The 23,660-nt window shown below is 42.1% G+C and overlaps 1 protein-coding gene across 1 annotated transcript in view; it reads right to left on the reverse strand.

Annotated features, from left to right (window-relative positions):
• Abca13 (ATP binding cassette subfamily A member 13) overlaps positions 1-23,660 on the reverse strand; it is a 422,866-nt gene that overhangs the window by 284,420 nt on the left and 114,786 nt on the right. Inside the window, exons 24-27 of the mRNA XM_059275000.1 lie at positions 20,244-20,441; positions 16,831-16,995; positions 15,267-15,444; positions 13,162-13,301 (exon numbers count right to left, since the gene is read on the reverse strand). Coding sequence (XP_059130983.1) covers positions 13,162-13,301; positions 15,267-15,444; positions 16,831-16,995; positions 20,244-20,441 — 681 coding nt within the window. The remainder of the gene's footprint in view (positions 1-13,161; positions 13,302-15,266; positions 15,445-16,830; positions 16,996-20,243; positions 20,442-23,660) is intronic.

The following is a 23,660-nucleotide window of genomic DNA, read 5'->3' on the forward strand; positions in this document are numbered from 1 at the left end:
ATATATCAATACCCCCATTGCTGGACTGTGCATGTTGCAATCCCAATCTGCCAGGCAAAATGTGCCCACTGCTGTAATACTGACATTGCTATTATGGAGTTAGCTAAATGATTTCTGATCAGATTTGAGGCCCACTCCACAGGAGGGAGTTCATGTCTGGTACAGTAAATCTGGTCCAAAGCCCATGGACATGAAGGTGATAGGCACTATTGTTATTTTGCTAAACGTCCATGCTATGAAACTGACTTCTAAATGTTTGTGTTTATACACAGAGATTTGAGGTACTCACAGCCTCGGTCAGCAAAGCTCCTCAGAGTGGTTACTATAAAGTCATATCTGGTAGAAGTGCTGAGAATGTCTCTGAGTGCTCCTCCCTAAATGGAACGATATCAATACCCTGCCCTCCCCCAAGGCACAGGAAATATCCCGAGAGAGAGAATAGAGGATGTAAAAGCTAAAGAATGGGAAGGAGTGCTCTGAAGTGCTGTCTACTGGACAGAACAGAGCTGCTGCACACACAAACTCAGAGCATCAGCAGGCAGCTTAGCAGAGTAGTTGTCTGTGTACTCTGTCAAAGATGAGTGAGGTGTTCATAAGGCCCCAACACTGACTTAGGAAGCACTGGCAATTGGTGATGTCTAGAGGAGAAATAGTCATTCTTCTTTGGGGTCATAGACACCGGTAGGTTGCCCATGCTCCAGTATGGCCCCATACTTGTGATGGCTGGACATGATTTTTTTCAACTCAACAATGAAGAAAAATTCTATGTGTTCCACAGCAACTGTGCTTGAAATTAAACTTCAACCTTTCTCCAGGATGTCAATATGTAGTCTGACCCTCTCTTGTGAGGCAGAGTGGCAAGAAGCCACAGCTACTAGTGAGCCTGGGACCCTGAGGATAAAAAGGCAGTATACTAAGGATGAAAAAGTGCATGCTAGCCAGGTGGTGGTGGTGCATGCCTTTAATCCCAACACTTGGGAAGCAGAGGCAGGCTGATCTCTGTGAGTTCAAGGCCAGCCTGGTCTACAGAGTGAGATCCAGGAAAGGCACCAAAGCTACACAGAGAAACCCTGTCTTGAAAAACCAAAAAAAAAAGAAAAAAGAAGGAAAAAAGCACATGCTAAGATACAGCATCCATTAACCAAAGTGAAATAACAGCATGTTCCAAATTCTGTGCACACTCTTACAGTCATAATACAGAGAATAAATATTGGAGGGTAGGATGTCCTAAGAAAATGAGCTTCCAATAGGACTCAGAGTGGTGCAATATCAACACTAGTGTAGCGTGGCCTAGATGTGAGTTTTAACTCACATAACCACTGAGAACACTGTACAAAGCAGTACACCCAAAAAACATGATAAATAGATTCTTTTCCAAGAATAGAACCCTAAAAATCAATGTTTTTAAAATAGAAAATTCTACAAAAGGTTAAATAAGCTATGGGAATGCAAGAAAAAGAAACAAAAAAAAACATGACAGCCAAACACAAGGAATAATTTAGCTGTCACTCAAGTTGATCAACAGTGTTTAAAGGAAACAAAGAACAGAAGGCTGTGGCCCATATGTTACCAGGGAATATTAGTAATAAAAAGAATGAATTACTACACATAAAATTTTAGGGAATTGTGCTAAATAAAAATAAGTCAATCCCTAGTACTTACATACTACATTATTGTATCTCTTTAACAATTTAGAAGTAACAAAATGCAATACAGATCAGGGGTCTTCAGGCTAGGGGCTTAGAGAAGAGTAGGTTGGACATGATATGGATAGGTATAAAAGGACAATAACAGAGACCTTGCAGTGATGGGCTCACTATATTTCTGACCTGAGGTCGCTACATGAACTTACACAGTGATGACTTTCCAAACTAAATACTCATAGGTAGAAACATACACAGGTAGAAGGGAAACCAGGACAACTTGGTAAAACAGTGAATCCCAGCAATGTCAGGATCTGGGGAATTCAGTAAAGGGGCATGGGACCCTCTTGTTACTCCTGACAGTACATGTAAACACACAGGGAGCTCAAAGACAAAGGTTGATGTTTAAAAAGATTCAGAAGCCCAATTGAAATTGCCTACTGACAAAGGACTATAACAGAAGGAGAGAGGGAGGGGGGAAAGGGAGGGGGGAGTGCTGTGGGATGGTCTGTATGTCAAGTGTGTTGCTGATTGGTCAGTAAATAAATCACTGCTTGGCCATTAGCTCAGGCCGAAAAGGGGAAGTGCTGTGGGATGGTCTGTATGTCAAGTGTGTTGCTGATTGGTCAGTAAATAAATCACTGATTGGCCATTGGCTAGGCAGGAAGTATAGGCGGGACAAGGAAAAGAATTCTGGGAAGTGGAAGGCGGAGAGGGGGACACTGCCAGCCGCCATCAGGACAAGGAAGATGTAAGGTACCAGTAAGCCATGAGCCATGTGGCAAAGTAAAGATTAATAGAAATGGGCTAAATATAAGAGTAAGAGCTAGACAATAACAGGCCTGAGCTAATGGCCAAGCAGTTTAAATAATGTAAGAGTCTGTATGTTTATTTTATAAGTGGGCTCTGAGACTGGCGGGACTTGGTGGTGGGAGCTGGAGAGAAATTCTCCAGCAACAAATGGCGTCCAACGTGGTGGCAAGAGTTTCCACCTAAAAACTTAGAAAAAAGATTCTAAAACGGAACTAAAAACAGCTTCCTAATTGTCTCTCTCAAATGAGCGGCAGCTGCCGGTTTGAGCTACTGGCGGGTTCCTAGTGTGCACTCTCGACCTGCAGTATGGTAGGAATGAGGCCTCTGCAAGTAACACATTAAGCTATGTGGTGGATTTAGCCTTTGCTAGTACAAAACAAAAAAAAAGAAGTTTCTGGGCTACACGCTGCTTGGATAAAAGCATAGACCCACGATAGCTCCCAGAGCTGGCGGTAAACGTAGCCATGTTGGGAAGCTGAGGTGGGCGGAGCCAGCAGCCACAGCTGCTGCAGTTTAAGGCAAGAGATTCACAATAAGACAGATTCAGATGTAATAGTTTACAATGTATGTAAAAGATACGTAGGCTTGAAAGAGACAAAAAAAGTGATATATAGAGTTATAGAAACAAATACATAGTTTTAAAAAATAAAGTATTTAAAGAGACAGTAAAGGTAGTATAAAAAATAAGCCACGTAAAGATGACTACCACACAGAGAATCTGGATTATGTTCTCTTTGATATTCGTAACTACAGAAAAACATTTGATTGTAAAAGCTGTTGAGTTATGCCAAAATGTATATTTTAAAGGTACCTTGACTTCAAAATTTGGATATAAGGATATGTTGCTTTGGAAAAGAGTCTCTGCTCTTGTTTCCACAGAAAGCCAGAGACTATGGATTTGTTCCAGATTAAGATACATCAGGTTTGACCAGCCAAGACCCCCTGAAAGGTCTCCAATGACACCATGGCCCAGATGATTCAACATCCAGAATGGTTTCAAGTCAACTGGCTCAGATATACAGCCTCACGGACTACTCCATGATCCTAAAATTTTCTTTCTGTCTCCAGAAGATACAGCGCCCCCCTCCAGCAGGAAGTAGTAAGAGAAGCTACGCCCAAATTCCCAAATATACCAAGCTGGCTTTAGAGATGGTATTGGCTCACTCCCCCTCTAAACCCAGACATATTGCTCAAAAAAAAAAATGGTTAAGAGATTCTTGTGTCCCAAATCAGAAGAGCCCTCTGGTGTGGGACAGAGAAAAAACAATATTTTTATTTAAATCAGGTTGATTATAAATACAATCTCTTTCTAAAGAAAAAAAGGGGATAGTTTAGATATGATAGGATGAAAGGATAGATTAATGAACCTACTTTTAAAGAGTAACAACTTGTTTAAAATGTTTTACATTGCTATAGATTTTAGTTTATTGATACAAATTTAAACTTAATTTTGTTATACTGTATATATATTTCTATTCTTGTTTGAGGTATTATGTTTATGTAACTCATTTAAAATTGTAATGGATAATTAAAAAATAGATTAATAGTTAGTCATCTATGATAATATTTGTAGCCATGTTAGTTAAGTCTTCTAGGTATACATAGATATATTTCAGATAGATAGGTAGTCTTCAAACACTTCAAAGACCTACAGAATATGGCATTTAAAATGTTTTAAAAGTTTAGACTTTTTGGACAGTGAGACATGTCTGCTCCTGACAGCACCGATTTACTTCAGAGAGGAGGATGGGCATCGAAGACACTCCATATGGAGTTTATCTTCACCTTGACAAAAATAGCCATTTGGGCAAGAAACTGTTTTTGCCTGGACTGCTTGATCAACTGGACATGCAGGACCCATAGAAAGGTGACCACTGAACTTTGCTTGACAAAATGGTCCTTCAGGTTCCTGCTTTGCAGAGAAAACTGCCAGACATTCTACAGGACACAGAGAAAAGTGAATAAGAGACTCTAGGCCTGTGGGCTGAAGACAGATGCCCCAACTTTACAAGAGAACTTTGAATGACTGTCCAGGCTGCCAGCTGTCTCTGTCTACCCTACAAGACTCCTAAAAGTTGCTTATATCCTTCTCCATTTCTCAGGTAGTAGTATATCCTTCTGAGGTCTTTGATGTGGTTAAAGACTAGATACTTACAATTTTCCTTAGTTATAATAAAAGATAAGTTAGATATAAAACCTTAAACTCACAAATATAAGATAGATAGGATCTCTTCTTTAATATTGTATCTGTAATTCTTGCTTGATAATTGTTTTGTTATATGTAATTTTACTATGTTAAAGTTAAAACCTTCCTTTTTAAGAAAAGAAAAGGGGAAGTGCTGTGGGATGGTCTGTATGTCAAGTGTGTTGCTGATTGGTCAGTAAATAAATCACTGATTGGCCATTGGCTAGGCAGGAAGTATAGGCGGGACAAGGAAAAGAATTCTGGGAAGTGGAAGGCGGAGAGGGGGACACTGCCAGCCGCCATCAGGACAAGGAAGATGTAAGGTACCAGTAAGCCATGAGCCATGTGGCAAAGTAAAGATTAATAGAAATGGGCTAAATATAAGAGTAAGAGCTAGACAATAACAGGCCTGAGCTAATGGCCAAGCAGTTTAAATAATGTAAGAGTCTGTATGTTTATTTTATAAGTGGGCTCTGAGACTGGCGGGACTTGGTGGTGGGAGCTGGAGAGAAATTCTCCAGCAACAGGGGAGAGAGAGAAGAAGATAGAAAGGGAAAGGCAGGCAAGAGCTCCCTGCAAGGGAATGAAATAAGTCCACTGCTTCAGTTGCGTTGACATGGCAGCCTATTTTTCTTGTATTTATTCTTTTAATATAGATGGAAAATTACAAGGTGACTGGGTCATAGCATAATATATCAACTGTGAGCTTAAATTTTTATTTGCTATATCTAATATTTTCCTACTTATGTCTCCTCCTCAGTCAGCTTCTCTTACCATTCCAAGGAGAGAGGAATTTTAATAATATAAAACTGGAGTTATTCACAGTAAATGAAAGTAGCTTTCTCCCTTCACTGCCAAAAAAGGAGCATCCCCAAGATTCTACTCAGCCCACTCCCTACTAGCAAAAGCCAATATCTTATCCATGTTGGACAGATGGCTGCATGCCTAGATGGATGGAGGAAAAGATAGACAGGTGGACACACAAACAAATGATGGAACAGATCTGGAAGGGTCTATGGTAGAAGGATGTAGGAGGCTCAGCTTAAATAAAGCATTGGAGTAACCACAATTGTCAATCATGCAGGCCTATTTTCTTCAATAGAAGGAGATGACTGATGCCTGGTTGCCCAGAAGGCTGGAGTGAATGTTGCCTGACAACCTGATGATCTTTTTGCTATTTTATAGAGCCAGCTTTCCTGAATCCACCAGTATCCTAGGCATTTTTAGGCCCTTATACTGCATTTAGTCTCTCAGTGAATAGAACCCATCTTATGAAAGTGGTCCCATGTAATTTACATCCTCTGCCAATAGAATCTATCCCTATACTTATTACAGATCCTTCCTTCTTAGGCCTTGCCCTGAGCTCTGTTTATCAGCCAATAGAACTCATTCTTATTGTAAAGGTCACAGGTGCTATGCTACTTTGCTAGGTAGTTTCTAGGTAGCTATGCCTAAAGCTTTGTTGTGATAATTGTCACATGAAAATGTAGCTGAAGTTTTCTCCAGTCCTGCCTGGGCCCACAGCTGCTCAGACCCAAATAAACACACAGATGCTGTGGGATGTTCTGTATGGCAAATGTGTTAATAAATAAAACACTGATTGGCCAATAGCCAGACAGGAAGTATAGGCAGGACTAACAGAGAGGAGAATTAAGGGAACAGGAAGGGAAGGGGAAGACTGCCTACAGCTGCCACCAGGACAAGGAAAATGTAAGGTACCAGTAAGCCACGAGCCATGTGGCAAAGTATAGCTTAATAATAATGGGCTAAATATAAGAGTAAGAGCTAGACAATGATAGGTCTGAGCTAATGGCCAAGCAGTTTAAATAATATAAGCATCTGTGTGTTTATTTTATAAGTGGGCTAAGGGACTGCCGGGGTTTGGTGGGACCTGGAAAGAAAACTCTCCAGCTACACACAGAGGTTTATATTAATTACAAACTGTATGGCCTAATGGCTCAGGCTTCTTGCTAGCTAGATCTTACATCTTAAATTAACCCATTTCTATAAATCTATACCTTGCCACGTGGCTCATGGCTTATCGGTATCTTTACATCTTGCTTCTCATGGCGGCGGCTGGCAGCATCTCCTGACTCAGCCTTCCTGTTCCCAGAATTCTCTCTGCTTGTCCCACCTATACTATACTTCCCACCTGGCTACTAGCCAATCAGCATTATATTTATCAACCAAATCAGAGCAACACATTCACAGCATACAGAATGATATTCACAGCATGGAAACCTTTTTCCAACATTTTACTGTGCTTAAATGTATAAGGAAAATAAACCATAGGCTCAAACTCTGGAAGTTTTGACCCAGTGCCTACAAAAACAGTGTTGAACCAAGTTTCATTCTTCCCCTCTCATGGTCCGACTCCCTGCAGGCTGTGAGGCTTGTGGGGTCCCTGACAGGAGGAATGTCAGTAGTCCCACCAACAAAACAGGCCTGGACTTTGACCTTCCCAGACAGAGGGCATGACTTGATATGCTTTCCTTCAATGGGGACCAGATGACCAGAAAACTCTGAGAAGGTTGTTGATTCCAAGGTCATGAGTTTGAGTCCTGGTTCAGCTACTAACTGGTAAAAAACATTGAGTCAATCCTCTACCTGATGGAGGTGGCTTATTTGTATAGTGGACAGAACAGTAAATCTATCTCTCACAGTGGGTTACACAGCTGTTGGTTAGTTGGTTTCATGCTCCTATTTCATAGCCATGAACATTAACTAGTAGAGTTGGATCTAAAGGTAAAATGATGGGTGTCCACATACATCTAAGATCTACAAAGGAGCACTGTCAAATCATCTCAAATGGCTTGTGTATTTTCTAGTCTCACAGAACAAGCATACCCTTAGACCTTCAGGCTTCCTTTGAGACCTGATGCTTTACAGGGGTTCGTGCCCAACAAGTCTATTCATAAAATGCAATTACTTTTACCCTGAGCAACACTGCTGAGTTTCAATAAATGACTCCATGTTGAACATTTTCACCCACCTGAAACCCAGCTCCAGGCTGAACCACTTAATACTTGCTCTCAAATCACTGGTGAGATGCCCACAAGCAGAAACCAGATTCCTGTGAATTCCATTCCTTCCACACGGCTCCCAGGGGGACAACCTCAACCTGCCTAGGGATCTCATGAGTTCCCTTCAAACACTGTTCTGAACATGTGAACAGTCCCTGCAGCACCTGCTGGATCTTCCCAGTCCTGAGTAATGTCTGCTATCTGACATATTCCAACTTTCATAAGTATCCAAGCCAAGCATTTCATATCTATTCATCCTTTATTTGCCCAGCTTCATAATTACTAAACATTAAGAACAGCAATGACTTCTGTTTACCTTTAACCTATATAATTCATCCTCTTCCTCCAAGTGATAAGTTTCTAAAGACAGCTAGGGTTCTAAGGGTAAGTGGAAGGTCACATCTGATGTTACACAAACCTATACCAAATGCAGTCTATGTCCTTAAATAACTAACCAATACTCCAACTGGTGAAGTGTAGATTGCATGTACAGGATCCTTACTGTTTGATGCTTAGCATCAAAGATATGGCCAATAGAAAGAACCCTAGGAGTGCAGACCCCAAACTTCACTTTGAGTTATGGATTTTCATTTAATAGCCAATACTCTTGGAAATGTGGACTTCCCTAACCTTTACTATTTTGAATTAATAAAATGAGCCAAATTTTGCTTGGTTTTTGTGACACATAGGCAAGAAAGCATTTGGGAGTGTCCATGCTCATGCTCAAATCTTTTAAAAATAAGTACTCAATGAACCGTAATTTTACATCTGAGACAATAAAATGATTCATGCTAGAATTCCGTAAGTATGAGAACTATAACACGCTCCATTTGCCATTCTCTCTTATTCTCACACAATCGGTAGGAAGATGAGATGGAAGATCAGCTTCTCCCCATCACAGACTGACATCCCAACTCCAAAGCTTGAAGCTAATCTGTGCACAGGAAGCCACATCCTCATCAGCTGTCTCTCGGACTGCTCTCCACCCCATCACCAGTTACACTGAAAGTAGAAACTGAAATGCATTTACATGTGAATTCATGAAGAGAAAACATTGAAACATTGAAATGTAGCAGACAAGTACTGGATAAAACACTGACCATTAAATCAAACAGAGCTGAGTTGGAGTGTCGCCTCTACTCCCTGATGAGAGACCTTGGCAAAGTTAACCCTAAAACTTAGCTTCTTCATCTTGGAACTGAAAATCACAACTGCTGATCCCAGTTGTAGATCTGAGGCCCAGACAAGGGTCCCAGCCAGTGAGGGCTCTTGGAAGGAGAGATGGTTAAACCTTCATCTCTTCTTCCATTTCTGTTCAAATTTGTACTTGATTAAAAATTATACTTGAGAACCGATGAGCGTTATAGGAACTCAAGAGTCTCATTTCTCTAAAGAAACAACTTATAACTGATTGTGCCAGTCATCAAGTTAGCGTCTTTTTTATTATTAAGAAATTTTCTATTCATTTTACATACTAACCACAGATTCTTCTCCTTCCTCTTCCCACCCCCTGCCTTCCCCCCAACCCTCCCCCTACTCCCACCTCCTCCAAGTCAAGGCCTCCCATGCATGGTACCTCAGCAGAGCCTGGTACATTCAATTGATGCAGGCCCAAGCCCCTACCCCCTGCACCAAGGCTGCGCAAAGTGTCATACCTTAGGCACTAGGCCAAGTTAGCATCTTGATGACTCTCAATTTACTCTATTGCTCCTGTTCTCAGTGATGAGGATGGACACTGTAATCTTTCTCCTTTGGCCATTGGCACAGTGTTAAACTTGCATACTTCTGTTATTCCAGAGTGCAGATGCTCAGGCACATCACTGGATTTTTTCTACCATCCAGCTGTGCTCCCTCCAATGCAGTTTGGAACTCAAGTCGAACAAGAGGGGCTACTTCCACAAAGGTATGTTCTGTTCCAGCCCTAAGGATAGGTGCTTCTCGGAGTGTTTGCCATTACTACATTCTCCAGTGTTCTCTTTCTCTCACTGACCAATCCCCTCTTACTCCTATGATTTTATAGTAGTAATAATCCATATTAAACTTGGCCTGCTTTTGTACCTTATTCATCTCTTTCTATTAATCTGGATAATAACAAAATTGACACTGTGCTCAGAAAATGGTATTAACTAAAAAGAAAATGTAACAAAATTCACTACATCAAGATCACTAAAGTATACCTAGAAGATAAAGTTTTTAACTCACTTTAATCATTTTAGAAGGTGACAGGGGTGCAAAGCCACAGGAATCAGATGGGGTAGGTTGATTCAGGACACTGATCCTTTGAAGTCTTTTATAAGGTAGGGCTCTGCACTATAGTCATAAAGTGACCACAGTCACCAGATGGGTCCAGTAGTCAGGGATCCATATGGTTTTCATTCTTTGGCTCATGTTCTCAGCACAGATCCTAATATAGAAAGTTCCTGGGCTGCAAGGAGATCTGGAAATGGGCCATCACCCATCAGCCCCCTTGTTCTCTGCTACAAGCTGTCCTTGGTCTGCAGAAATCTGCTCAGTCACAGACCAGCAGGCCCACAGAAATAGGCAGATCTACTATCTGCTTCTGTGACCTCAGAGTAAATGACTGTCAGAATGAAAAAGACATTTTTGGTTCTCTGGCCCAGGAGGTCTTTTGTGACCAAAGAGAAGAGAACACTTGGCTCAATTCTAGGGAAACATTTTAATTAAGAAAGCAGTCTGAGCAGCACCGCCTCCTTCTCCTCCAGCTGGCCTTGAAACAAAAACCATCATATTTCAGTGTAATCTACTAATTCTGCACAGGTTCCCACTTTCCCCCTTTACACCCTGACAGTTCTGCTGAAGACATGGGGGAATGTGACTGTGCCCTGTCCTGACTTGGTCAAAGGATTTGAGTGATACATGTGCTGGGCATCTTAGGTCTCATTTTTCAGATGGAGGGAAAGAGTCCTCTTAAACAGTGAGCCTGGGGCCACACATAATTTGTCAAACATGTGCTTAAACCTTTCCTAATAGGCACATATTTCCTGGCTAAGACATCATGATTCTTGGTGTCAACCTCAGACTCACGAATTGAACAATAGAAAATTATCCACTTGCATTAATATTTTTTCTTATAAAAATGATATTTTCCTATGTTCCCGCCTAATAAGAAATAATAAAGAACTAAGACTAAGCAGCACCCCACAGGTATCCATCAGTGGCCAGGATCCACTCTGAACACTGTCATCCTCAGGCACACTGTGCATATAGCTTAGAATGCACTGATACGAACTAAATGATACAGATCAATCAAAAGACATAGCTAGCGCAAGATGTGGGGGACTGCTGCAGCCAGAACATGGCCTACTGTTTTACAGTAAAGCATTTCCATAAGTAGAAGATACTCTAAAATGATTGTTTATCAGTATCAAGTATAGTACACTGTATATAATTCCCTGTGCTCTGTTTTATACAATGCACCAGCATCATCACAAACACATGAGTAATGCATTGTGTAATGACTTGATGACAGCTATGTCACCAAAGGGCAGTAGGAATTTTTCATCTCCATTATAACCGTAGAAGACCACCACCAAGTGCACAATCCATCACTGGCTGAAATACAGTGATGGGAAGAATGGCTTCCATTTACAGCTCTGATCACTCCAGCAGCATAGATGGCATTGCAGTAAGTATCTCGCTTCTGTGTGAGACATACATCTGTGTGTTTAAATACCAGAACCAATTTTCATAAAACTAAATGCCCATGGTTGACTGCAAGAATAATTCATCCAAGAGACAATGACATTAAGTCAGCTTTATGAGTGCAAACGTAAGACAGTGCATGGTCTCCAGTAACATTAACTAGACCGAACAAGACAGAGTACAGTCTGCAGTCATGTAAACAAGCAGAGCAGACATCCACTTTTATTACTACCTCTAAAACCCAACCAGGGGCCAAGCAAGAACCACTGAGATCTTGCCTGGTTCTTCTGAAACCCTTATTCTCAGAACATTGATGTCAGGTGTGTCCCCTCCCCAACCCTATGTCCAGGGGTCTGGGCCTCGGCATCACTGGCTGCATTTCACATTCATTTCCTCAGCAGTTTGCTTTCTCTTCCACACTTCTGAAGAGGATGCCATCATTGAAAAACACAACACAGTAGGTAATATGATATAAATATGTTAAGAATGACATTCACATACAGCACTATAAAATCCATAACCTCTTTCTTAATAGAGCTGAGATAGAGACATTTTCTCTGAAATTTCTAAACTATGCAAGGAGACCTTAGTAAGTTTCATACACAGAGGGCATTGCCCGGCATGGGCTTTGGCTCTAGTGCTGGTGTGAGCATCTCTTCCAAGTGTGATACTGGAATGACAGCCCAGAACAGAGCTTCAAACAGACTTCAGACAGACGAAACAGCTCCTAGAGGACGTGATCAAGTCTCTAGATAGCTAGCATTCCTTTGTAGCAACTTAGACTTTCGGCAAAAACCCTCCTAAAGGACATTTAAAAGTTAAAAAAACCTAAGTTTATAAATACAACAGAGGGCATACTGAGGGCTGGGCAGTCACTAGGCTAAGTGCCAGGTGGCAGGTGCCCGGGAGACTTGCTGTGACGTCCCACAGCACTCACAAGAGGACAAAACCTAGTTCTCTTGAAAGCGCACTGAAACAAAAATAACTCACTGATCCTATGACCACACAGCACTTTTAAGTTACTACAAGTATTTGAAGCTTGGAGTTTGTCATTCATGGAACAACGTTTTCTGTATTGGAGAATAAGATCAAATTGTTCCTGTGTCCTTGGAAAAGTGACCCTTCAAGGGGCCTGCAGGCTGACAACCCACCTGGAGACAAGAAAAGACCCCCAGGAAAATACAGCACCACAGTTTAAAAAGGAACAAAATAAAGTCCCCAGGAGAACACCATTTTTAATGCAAGTATTCATATGAGGTTTTCTAGTAACTAGATACAAGAGAAGCTAAACAATATATTAAAAGGTAAGTGAGCAAAACTACACAATATGGAAACTCCTTCTCAGGGATTCTTGTGACCTTTTCATCTCACCTTACTCTCCACAGGGTCACATAAAACCTCACGGTCTATTTGAAAGACATCACCACCAAAATAATTTAGGAGGTCAGTTTGCATGTGTACCTCTGAACTCTCTCTTCAGTATCAGATACATCAAGTAAGATGGATTAAATCTATTACCAATATTTTGTTCTGGAACTGTGTCCCCTTACCTGACCTGAAACTGTCCTATTTGTAATTGTCCTCAAATTTTGATATTAAAGTGAGTTCACTGCATTCATGATTCAAAGTAACCCTCCCAGCCTCCAGAGCATCCTCTAAGCAAAGCGCTCAGCAACTCCACAGTTAGCAGCAAGAGTGACAAGTTAATGTTGGGACAAAATGAACTGGAATCAACATAAGAAAATTGTATGCAACCCAATGCACATAAAAATCCATTATATGTGTAAATATTCCTTCCTAGTACAGTGTGTTGTATGGCCTATAAGAATCTTACCTTTTGAATGACCTCAGTGATCGCTGGAGAGCTTGGTGTATACAGTATTTTTCCATGTAATACAGGTTTTAGGAAAGACCATACCAGTGCACCATTTGGAGACTGTAGAATTTCCTGATAAAGCTTCAGACAAAATGGTGCTGCCACAATAAAAGAGGGAAGCAAGTATTAGGTGATCTAGGTCGGTACAAAATATCCACTTAATGTTGGAACTGACATATACATCTACCTATGTTTTAATTCACAATGAAATGACTCTGATATATTTTCTTTTTCTTTTTTTCCGTTTTTCGAGACAAGGTTTCTCTGTGTAGCTTTGCACCTTTCCTGGAACTCACTTGGTAGCCCAGGCTAGCCTTGAACTCACAGAGATCCGCCTGGCTCTGCCTCCCGAGTGCTGGGATTGAAGGCGTGCGCCACCACCGCCCGGCTGACTCTGATATATTTTCATGACAGAACTCTGAACTGGAGTAAGCCAGCAATATTTTCACGTTCCTGACTTAGCAGTCCCTGTCCCCTAGAACATCAAGATACCACCTTCCAGATGTTGTCTGTCATAGAGATGGCACAGACACTTTACAATGAGATTGGGGATTATTTTTTAACATGGTTTTAATCAAGAAAAAAATCTTACTTCAATAATCACAGTATTGAGAATAGAAAAGACCTTTTTAAATGTAGTCACCTTGACAAGTTGCTCCTGGATTCTCTGATATTCCATACAAAACTATCACAATACTTTTAGTACATTAAATCATATGATGTTGACTCCAACAATTCCTGATGGTGGCTCTTATTGTGAAGCTAATTTATTTCAATAACAAGTCTATGTAAGTTTTCTAAATCTATAGATAATTCATCACTGTAATGATTGGTAATTAAGTATAACATTTATTAATAATTATAATTACATCAGTATAACCAGTTCTTATACCCAAAAAGTGAGCCTTGACAGGGAAGTGTTATCTTGCCATGATTCACATGGGTATGAGAAGTACTATTTTGATCATTGTGTTAATTTCATCTTTCCAAAATCTCATGAACAGAAAAAAAATCCTTTTATCACAAATATAATGAAATTGATAAAAATTACCCCTCTAAAATATAAGAGAACCATATACTACATGCTAATCCTTGAAGCATTGACTAGGGAGGCTATTCTATGTTTAACAACTTGCTCTTTAAATTACAAGCTTAACTGAGATGGGAATAGTTCTTATCTTAGGAGTAATCATGATATGCATAGTACAAGAAACTTGATCCCTAGAATCATCAGTGATTGTGAGCTGAGCAAACCTGGGTAAGTAGTTTAGTAATCTCTGAGCTTCTGACATGACCTCTAGAAAATAAAGCTGGTGGTGCTGTCTAATGGTTTCTGTGACAACCATTTAGAAAAAAAAATGCAGAAAAGGATCAACAAAGATTGGTCCTCAGTGTTAATCAACTGACTGGGGAGATGAATGGATGAGATGATGGATGGGGGGATGCATGGATAGATGGATAGATGGATGGATGGATGGATGGATGGATGGATGGATGGATGGATGGATGGATAGATGGATGGATGGATAGATGGATAGATGGATGTATTAATTAGAGGGTATACAAATGAAAAAGAGATAATCGGTTAAGATTCCCAAATGAAAAACAAAGAGAAAGGAATATTAGAGAAAGAAGAAACAAATTCATTAAAATTAAATAACCCTAATATATGTCTTCACTATCAAACTGCCCAAACATTTGACAGCTATACAAATTATTCATCAGTTGTGGAATACACTGGCTTACTGCCAAATGATCCCTAATGCTGTAATCAACATTGCTTATCCTAGGGTACCAAAGAGACTGGGGTTTCAGGTGGGTCAGATATTTTAGACTCAGTTTCTTGGAGATACAAGAGAGAGGATTAGCCTGTGACTTTCCCATGGGCCCTGGGAAAGTCTACAGGGAACTGTCATGCCGGCACTCGGTGACCTGTGAAAATGAAGAAAACTCGGTGCCAGCATGTGCCCCAGAGGTCAGCCCAGAAAGAACACTTTTACCAAGCAGGCCCAGTTATTGCCGTCCAAGCCAGCCTACACAAGCACACGTGGCTCTTGTCTTACTCGAGTCATGAGGAATGTTGAACTTCTCTTTGTCATCCTCCAAGAGTTCGTTAACTCTGGGTAAATTAACGAACATGTTAGAGGTGCCAAGGAACGACTGCTGGTCCTTACAGAGAAGCTTCATCACAGACTGGAAAGAGGCAAAAGACGAACTTCTGGCTTGGTCTTTCTGTGACACCTGAGCATAAGAAAAGCAATTACAAGTGGTTTTAAACTGTTTTCTCAGACTTCTGGAAGTGTAGTTCTGTCTTTGACGGAATATACAAGTGAAAGAATCGACTCTGCCTAAATCTGGTCTGTTCTTGGGAAACCACTGAAACCACTACAGTGATTTTTTTTTTCTGGTAAATGTATTTTGCAGAAGAAAATCGCACACATACACACACACACACACACACACACACACACACACACACACACACACACTTTCATACACACTCACACACATTCAGACATTCACATTCATACACACTCAAACACACTCACACCCACATTCATATACTCACACATTCACACTTACATTCATGCATTCACAAACACATTCACATACATTTACACACACTAAAACACTCACATTCACACAAATACATGCTCACACTCACACATTTGTATACTCACATATTCACACTTAAATTCACATACATTTACATACACTAAAATACATTCACACAAACACGTTCATGCATGCACACTCACAATCATATACACTCAAACACACTCACATTCACACACATTCATGCATGCATGCATTCTCTCACACTCAGATTCACACACACTCACATACATTTACACTTATACTCAGACATTCACATATATACTCAGATCACACACACACATTCACACAGTCATAAGCTCTCACATTCACACACCTCCTTGTTTGTCCATTAATAAATTAATCCATCAAATAATATCATGACTTCAAATAAACTTATAGTCTTAGCATGTGTTCACACTGCTAAGTTAATACTGATTCTCGACACCTGCCCAAACTAGCCATCAACTGATGAGTACGTGGACATACTGTTGGCAAGGTTTCTGGGTACATCATTATCTGGCCCTTCCTGTACCTCCAACTCTCCTTACCCTGGTTGATTTTATCCCAGGCAGAAGGAATTCAAGCAAAAATTAATATCAAACCACTAACCTAATTCAAGTCTGTGTTTGCATTAGGAGAAAATGATCTGTAATTTGTAAGCCAATTATTTATATGTAAATAAATGTTCTAAGGTTCTTGAAAGCAATTTGCTCTCAGAATTAAGTTAAACAGGCCCTTGAAATCTCATCTATGCTAATAATTGACTTAGAAGATTTTTACTTCATAGACAAAGCCTGAACCATCTCAGCTTCCTTGTTGGTGGTCATGCAGATCAATAGCACTTCTCCATTTTAGGGTAATGCCACGCCCTACTATTGTGCTATTAGCTCCAGAGCCATTAAGAAGTGTCCTTGTCCATCTACACTGTGGTCCTATAAAATTACAGGCTGGAGGAGAAAAAAAGGAAAAAGAAACAAACACAAAGAAAACAAACTACAACATTTCCCCTCATGTGAGGATCAAACACACCTGTTGGAAGTCTGGCATGTCTAGCAAGGCGGTGATTTTAAATGTGTGAAGAAATTCAGAGAGGTGTTCAAGGGCATGCTGGGCTCTGGCAAGGATGGAGCTGAGGCTGGAAATGACATCCAACAGGGAGTTGAGCAAGCCATTTGCTTCAGAGGGTATCAGAGTCTTACAGGGTAGCAAAAGAAAAAAAAAATGGAATAATCAATACCATTTCCACTCTCACAAGCGTCTCTTGAGCAGTGACAACTTTGTGTCTTGATTTTCTTCTCTCTTGAACTTCAAAGCCTTGGTTTTTTTTATACTCTATAAAAATTCTGTGTTGGAGTAGATGTAACTGTGTTTTGCAGAGCACATTAAATTATAGCAGTATTGTTAAACTATAAACCAGCAACAAATGGTTAGAATCTGAATCACTTTCAAAATATTTCTTAGTGTCTTCTCAATGACTAAGGTGGAAGTTTGAAAGGAGGCTCAAAATAAAACAGTGTTTTTATGTGATGCACAGGCATGCTCCATCCATCACAGTGTTCCTAGCACCCTGGGGTGGCGCATGAGCAAATGGAAGCCTGGAGAGATGAAAGGCTTCCTGGAGTCTACCAGTGAGAGAAGTTCAGGGCTGCCAATTAGACCTGCGAAAGTGTCCTCTGAAACCTACTTGTGCTCAGGCCACCTGCACACTGCCCACCTTGTTCCTTCTTTGCATACCCCCCACAATGTAAACTCCAAAACTGGGATTCTTTTCTGTCTTGATCGTTCATGTGTGAAATGAAGCTAGAACAGTACCTGCGATATTAGTTATACAATTGAGTACTTTCTGACTGACCATAATAACTTAGCAGGTAGCCCCTCTGTCCACAGGTGGGAAACATCAGAGGGATTCTCCTCCCTCTGCAGGTCATCTACATCCTGAATTTTGAGTTCCCGGACTGGGTCAAGGAGCCCAGTGGTCACTGCTTCTTAATTTTGTTCTCTGGAGTCCTGCTGCTCTACAGCTGCTTTGAGGCCAAGAGATCACAACTTCACATTTCCCGATGTGCTCTGCCTGTGGTGACCTACTCAGCACACTACCAAAGAAGACACTGAGGAACAGGAGACAGGGTGAGTCTTTTGGAGGTTCCCCACTCCCCTTTCTACTTAGAGCTGTCACTTAGAGGTGACCCCTTGAGGCCACTGACTTCTTGTATGAAGTGACTGGGATTCCGGCATGGGTGATGTTGACATAGCCAAGCCTGCTTCACCAAAGGCTTCTGGGATTCACTGTCAGCAAGTGAGACAGAAAGTACCAGTGAACTGAAGTGGCTTTGACTCTCAGCAGCAATGCCTGCACCTGTGCATTGTGGAACACCCTCCCATCTCCAAACAATGTTACATATGAGTGACCTCTCATAAAGTTGTGTGTATGGAAGGGCCTGATAAAGGGAGCTTATTATTATTAATGGTAGCATCACATTTGTTGTGTCCTCAAAGATAGGATCCAATCTCATTCTCCAAAGAAATCCTGGCAGGTATGAGGGCCTTTGTCCAAGCACTTATTTGGCCCTAAGAAGCATTGAGAGGCCTTTGTGGGCATGTGGGAACAGGCACTACTATGGGTTAATTGATAGCATGGTAGGAAACGTTAGATGAGGGGTATGTGATGAGCAAATAGAGAGCTAAGCTCCTTGGCATGTCAGCTGGAAGTGTCAATTACACCAAGACAGTAAATCTGTAAATATGGAAGGTATGCCTTGAGACTTTAAAGTACACATAAAAATTATTATTTGTTCCTGGAAACTGTGTGTACATGGTTATGAGAGTGAGAGTGTGGGGAGGTAAATGAACATTTGTCAGAGGTTTCCTAGATCAACAGAAAGGGAATAGACCACAAATGACTAGAAAAACAAATCTACTCTTTTCTGGCCCAAGACTGTTCTCCTGCACATGGAACACTAGCAGCCACCTTGCCCTGCTGCCGATCAGGACCTTTCTGATGGCCTGTGTGACACCTCCTCAGGAAAAAACAGTAGAACTCCTAGAAAGCCATGGGCAAGGGCAGGGAGAGAGGGTGCTGGGGATCTCAATGAAAGTTCATGCGTGGAGATGAGGAAGACCTTCCAGAAAGGGTGGCTGAGACTAGGAAGCAAGACTGGGAACTGGTGCTGGGTGGGTGGGGGCTGAGATAGCCACCAGCTTCCCACATGTACACATGTACGTCTTCTCTGGGGATGTTACCTTCACATTCTTTCAGCCCTTCCCTGCTTTGTAGAGAACTGCTGTAGAGCAGTTAAAGGATTGGTATACACAGGGATACAGGGAGGTTGCATTGTCTACCCCTCTACACCTTCCCACAGCTGCCCTGGTAGAACTGGATGCATCTAGACAGACAGGGCAGACACCACAGATCCAGGCAACAAAGAAGGTGAGAGCCACAACATGGTAGGCACATCTGTCTTGGCAGCTTAGGAATGAACTAGGCTCAACCCTGTTTCCTCAGATACTCAGGATGCTGTCTCTTGAGGAGAAAAATTGACTAGAGGGCTTCATGACATTTCTCGCTACCATGTTGTGCCAATGCTTCAATGATCCTGACCTCATGGACACACTACAAGGTCTTCTAGACTTCCATTTATTTGACAAGATCTAACCGAGATGACATCCCCAAAATGACCCCCCTTCCCAGATCACTGAGGCTGCCACAGAATCCCTCATTGTTGGTCCCATGCTGCAGCTAGTATAGGGAACATGGGCCATCCATAGATTTAAACAACCTGAAGGCCAAAAAAATGTTATGTATCTATAATGTATATGTACTGTTATTTTTCTTGTCAGTATTCCAAAGGGAACACAGTATAACAAGTATTTACATGGCATTTATCAGCTCTTGAGTATTACACATGATGTAGAGAAGTTAAAGCATACAGAAAATGTGCTAGTTGTTTTTTGTCAACTTGGCACAAACCTAGACATATCTGAGAAGAGGAACCAAAATAGAAAAACAATGCCTCCATCAGACTGGCATGTAGGCAAGCTTGGAAGCATTCTTCTTAAGTAGTGATTGACTTGTGAGGGCCCCACCTTACTGTGAGTAGTACTACTTTTGGGCTAGTAGTCCTGGGTACTCTAAGTAAAGCAGGCTGAGCAAGCCACAGGGAGCAAGCCAATGAGCAGCACTCCTCCATGGGTTCTTCTCAGTTCCTGCCTTGAGTTCCTCCAACAATGGATTGTGTCATGAAAGTATAAGGTGACATAAACCCTTTCCTCCCTAAGTTGCTTCTGGTCATAGCACTGACCACAGTGACAGAAACCTAACTAAGATATAAGGCACCAAGCACCCTTGGGGTTGAGGTCTGAGGATGCAGACAACAGTCAGTGTGTGGTCAGCACAGTCATAGGAACAGCCTCCCTGCAGTGCCTTCTAAGGGTTTGGTCCTTACTTTGTAAATGAAGTTCCTCAGGTTCAGGTTCTGGAGCCCATCACCACGAGCAGAGAGAAACACTTGAGATCCAGGCAGGCTGCAGAGTTCCCTTGTAGCAAACCAGGATTTCTCACTCTCAGGAAATGTCAGCAGGAGATGAAGAATTTCTTCATCACACTTTCCAGACAAAGCTACAGTGAGGACACTGGAGAGAAGCTGTTGTGAAGCATTGTGGATCAGACAGAAGCAAGGCCAGCACAATATGTGCTTCAGTCCCTTCTCCCCTCTTCCCCAGACCCCACTTTCCCAAGAAAAACAAACACCTGGATCAGACAGAAGCAAGACCAGCACAGTATATGCTTCAGGCCCTCTGCCCCGGCCCCCAGACCCTACTTTCCCACAAAAAGCAAACACCTGGAAACTCTGTGTGCTGAAGACTCAACTCACAAACACAGTGCTTCTTTAGCTTTTCATCATCGTGACAAAATGCCCCAGGCAAACACCCATAAGGAAGAAAGGTTTATTTTGCTTCATGGTTACAGAGGTCTTGCTTCATAGTCTACCAATCCTGCTGAAAGCCCATCTTGGTGGGATGCACACAGGGGAGCCAAGCTGCTCACCTCAGAGTGGCCAGGAAACAAAGAGAAAGAAAAGCAAGGCTCAGGCTCCCAATGTCCCTCTAAGGGTATGAAGGTGGAAGTCCTTATGAACTAACTTCCTCCAACTAGAGCCACTTCCTGAAGGGACCAAACAGTTACCAAGTGAGCCTTTGGGGGATAACCTGGAACCAGCAGCCCGTGGTGGAGCCTAACTGTTTTGTTTTCAGCATTTTGAATGAAGTGGTTTTGAAACTGCAAGTCATTCTCTGTCTGTGCAGCTTCCCTTTGCTGGAGCCCTGGAAGCACCGGAGTGGAACCTTTCAGCCCTCTCTCGGTAGAGCTCTGTGGAGCACTCACCATTGATGCCCTGCCCCTGAGGTTGCCTGTTCCGCAGCACTTGGGGCTTGTCTGCTGATGCTCTTTTACTCCTCTTTGCTTTCTGTTTGCTAGATCTCTCACTCTTCACTGTTAATGTGTAGGAAACCAGTATTTTTAAATCAATTTTTGCCTCCTTTACTTCTAGATTTAAAAGGGGATTTCCAAGCTTTTCATGGTTTCCTTAAAAAATAAAAGCATATAAACTCGGAAGGAGGCACTGAAAATGGAGTGTATCTGTTTATACTCCATTGGTATTCCATGACACATTCAAGGACTCAGGTGCCTCCTCACGGAGGCTCATCTTTCAGTAACTGACATGTAACAAAATTGCACAGAAGATAAAACACAAGCAACTGGATCCCCTATTGCATGTTTATAGCTACCATGTGTGTAACTGCTGCGAAATACTGATACCGATTGTGGAAACCCTAATGATCAGAGACAACATCAAACCAGAAGCCTTACAGTCAAAGAGGGCTCACTGGGTGCTTCCATGTGCTACAAAGTCATTAAAAGACAGTACAGTATATCAGTCAGGGATCCCCAGACGCTAAAAATAGAGAGAGAGAGAGACAGAGATGGTCCTTCATCTACAAACTACTAACTCCTGGATTTAGGAGCTCAAGAGATGGCCAGCCAGATTAAACACTTGCTGAACAAACATGAAGAATGGAGTTTGGATCCTCAGCATCTGTATAAAACATAGCCATGGTACCCTACTATAGCCCCAGGACTGGGGAGCTAGAGACAAGAAATCCCCGAAGCAAGCTAGCTAGACAGACTAGCTGAGTCAGCAAGCTATGGGTTCCAAGAGAGAGGCTACCTGGATGTAGAAGGTAAAGAATGATGCCACTGCTACCCTCTGGCCTCCATACACACATGAACACGCACACGTGCACACAACACACACACACAAGGAGGAGGTGCTGCTGTAGCTCACATTTAAAAAGCACCCAAAGGCTGCACTCCCTCTTGTTCAGGGGACCTCAGTAGCTTTTCTCTTAAGGTCCTGAATGATTTAGATGAGGCCTACCATGTCAAGGAGACAAACCCATTTTAAATGAAATCTGATTGTTAATATTATTCTCATCGAAACAACAACAAACACTACCCTGACAGGGACATTTAGAACAATACCACCTTCACATGTATCTAGGCAGAAGGCTTTTATGTATACGGTTGTGGAGAAGACACATTTCCTAACACCTGTTTTCAGGTGTGCTCTGGCACTTCCCAAGGATCCCTGAGGATGTGGTGTTGGGCACTAACCTGGCTTTCAGTGCTGCATTTGCTCAGTTCTGTAAATTGGCTCCAGGCTAGGACTTTGCAGGGAAATGGGGCTTATCCAAACACACCCTCAACTCCAAAGGAGCTGCTCCCAGCTCTAGGTGGGCAGAAATCCAAGCTGGTCCCATGTCAGTCCTCCCATGCTTGCTGAGAGCCCCTGTCCCCACCACTCTGCAGTGGGTTACTCAATGGTGCCAGCTCTTAGAACTTAGGCTTATGTTTCAGAATTTGTTCCGGGGTAAAACTGTTTGTCTTGAAACTTTGGCCACCTCACTTCCTAAATAAAGACGATCCCTCCAAGAGCTCCGAGATACCACCCAGGGGCAAGTGCTTGCGGTAGGTTGTTTAACACTCCTTTGTGTGGTTTTCCATTTTTGTTGTTTATCTTTTGAAAATATTATTATGCCTGTTCTTCTTCTTGGAAAGATGTCTGAATCAAGTAGCACAGGTGAGGAATATAAAGCTAAGGAGGCACCATTGCTCACTTAGAAACATGCCCTGTCTTCATCCAGCATGAAGCAGGCGACTCAGCCTTTGCTCGGGCCTATACCTTAGACTCTCAGAGACAAAGACGATGTGTTTCTGATGTGGTTCCTACACATCCATGTTTGACTTGGGAATCTACAGGAAGACCAGGGACTTGGGGAGGTGTTTCCCAACTCTGGGCATATAACCTCAGCCACATGGATGTTTGTTTGATTCAAACCTAGTGATGATCCTCACCAGAGGCACTCGCCATTTTCAGCAAGAGCTTGCACAGCAGGAGCCATAGGTCAAGAGCGGAGCTGAGAATGTGGTTCTGCTGTTGCCCGGCTAATAAGTTTATACTCTGAGATGCAGATAAAATGTGAGCAGGGTGGGAGGAGCCCTGCTCAGTCTTTCTGTGAGCAGCAAGGACACAGTGATAGCAGTGCAGCCACGGTGGAACTATGTGAACAGTGACTCTGCTGATTTTAGGTTTGATGCTTTACTGGCTGGTTTGATGTGTCAATATGACATAAGCTAGAGTCATCAGAGAGGAAGGAGCCTCAGTTGAGGAAATGCTTCCAGGAGGTCCAGCTGTAAGGCATTTTCTTAATTAGTGATCAATGGAGGAAGGTCCAGCCCATGGTGGGTGATGCCATCCTTGGACTGGTGGTCCCAGGTTCTATAAGAAAGTAGGCTGAGCAAG

The sequence above is a fragment of the Peromyscus eremicus genome, chromosome 10, assembly GCF_949786415.1.
Source record: "Peromyscus eremicus chromosome 10, PerEre_H2_v1, whole genome shotgun sequence".
In the NCBI taxonomy this organism is placed as follows: Eukaryota; Metazoa; Chordata; class Mammalia; order Rodentia; family Cricetidae; genus Peromyscus; species Peromyscus eremicus.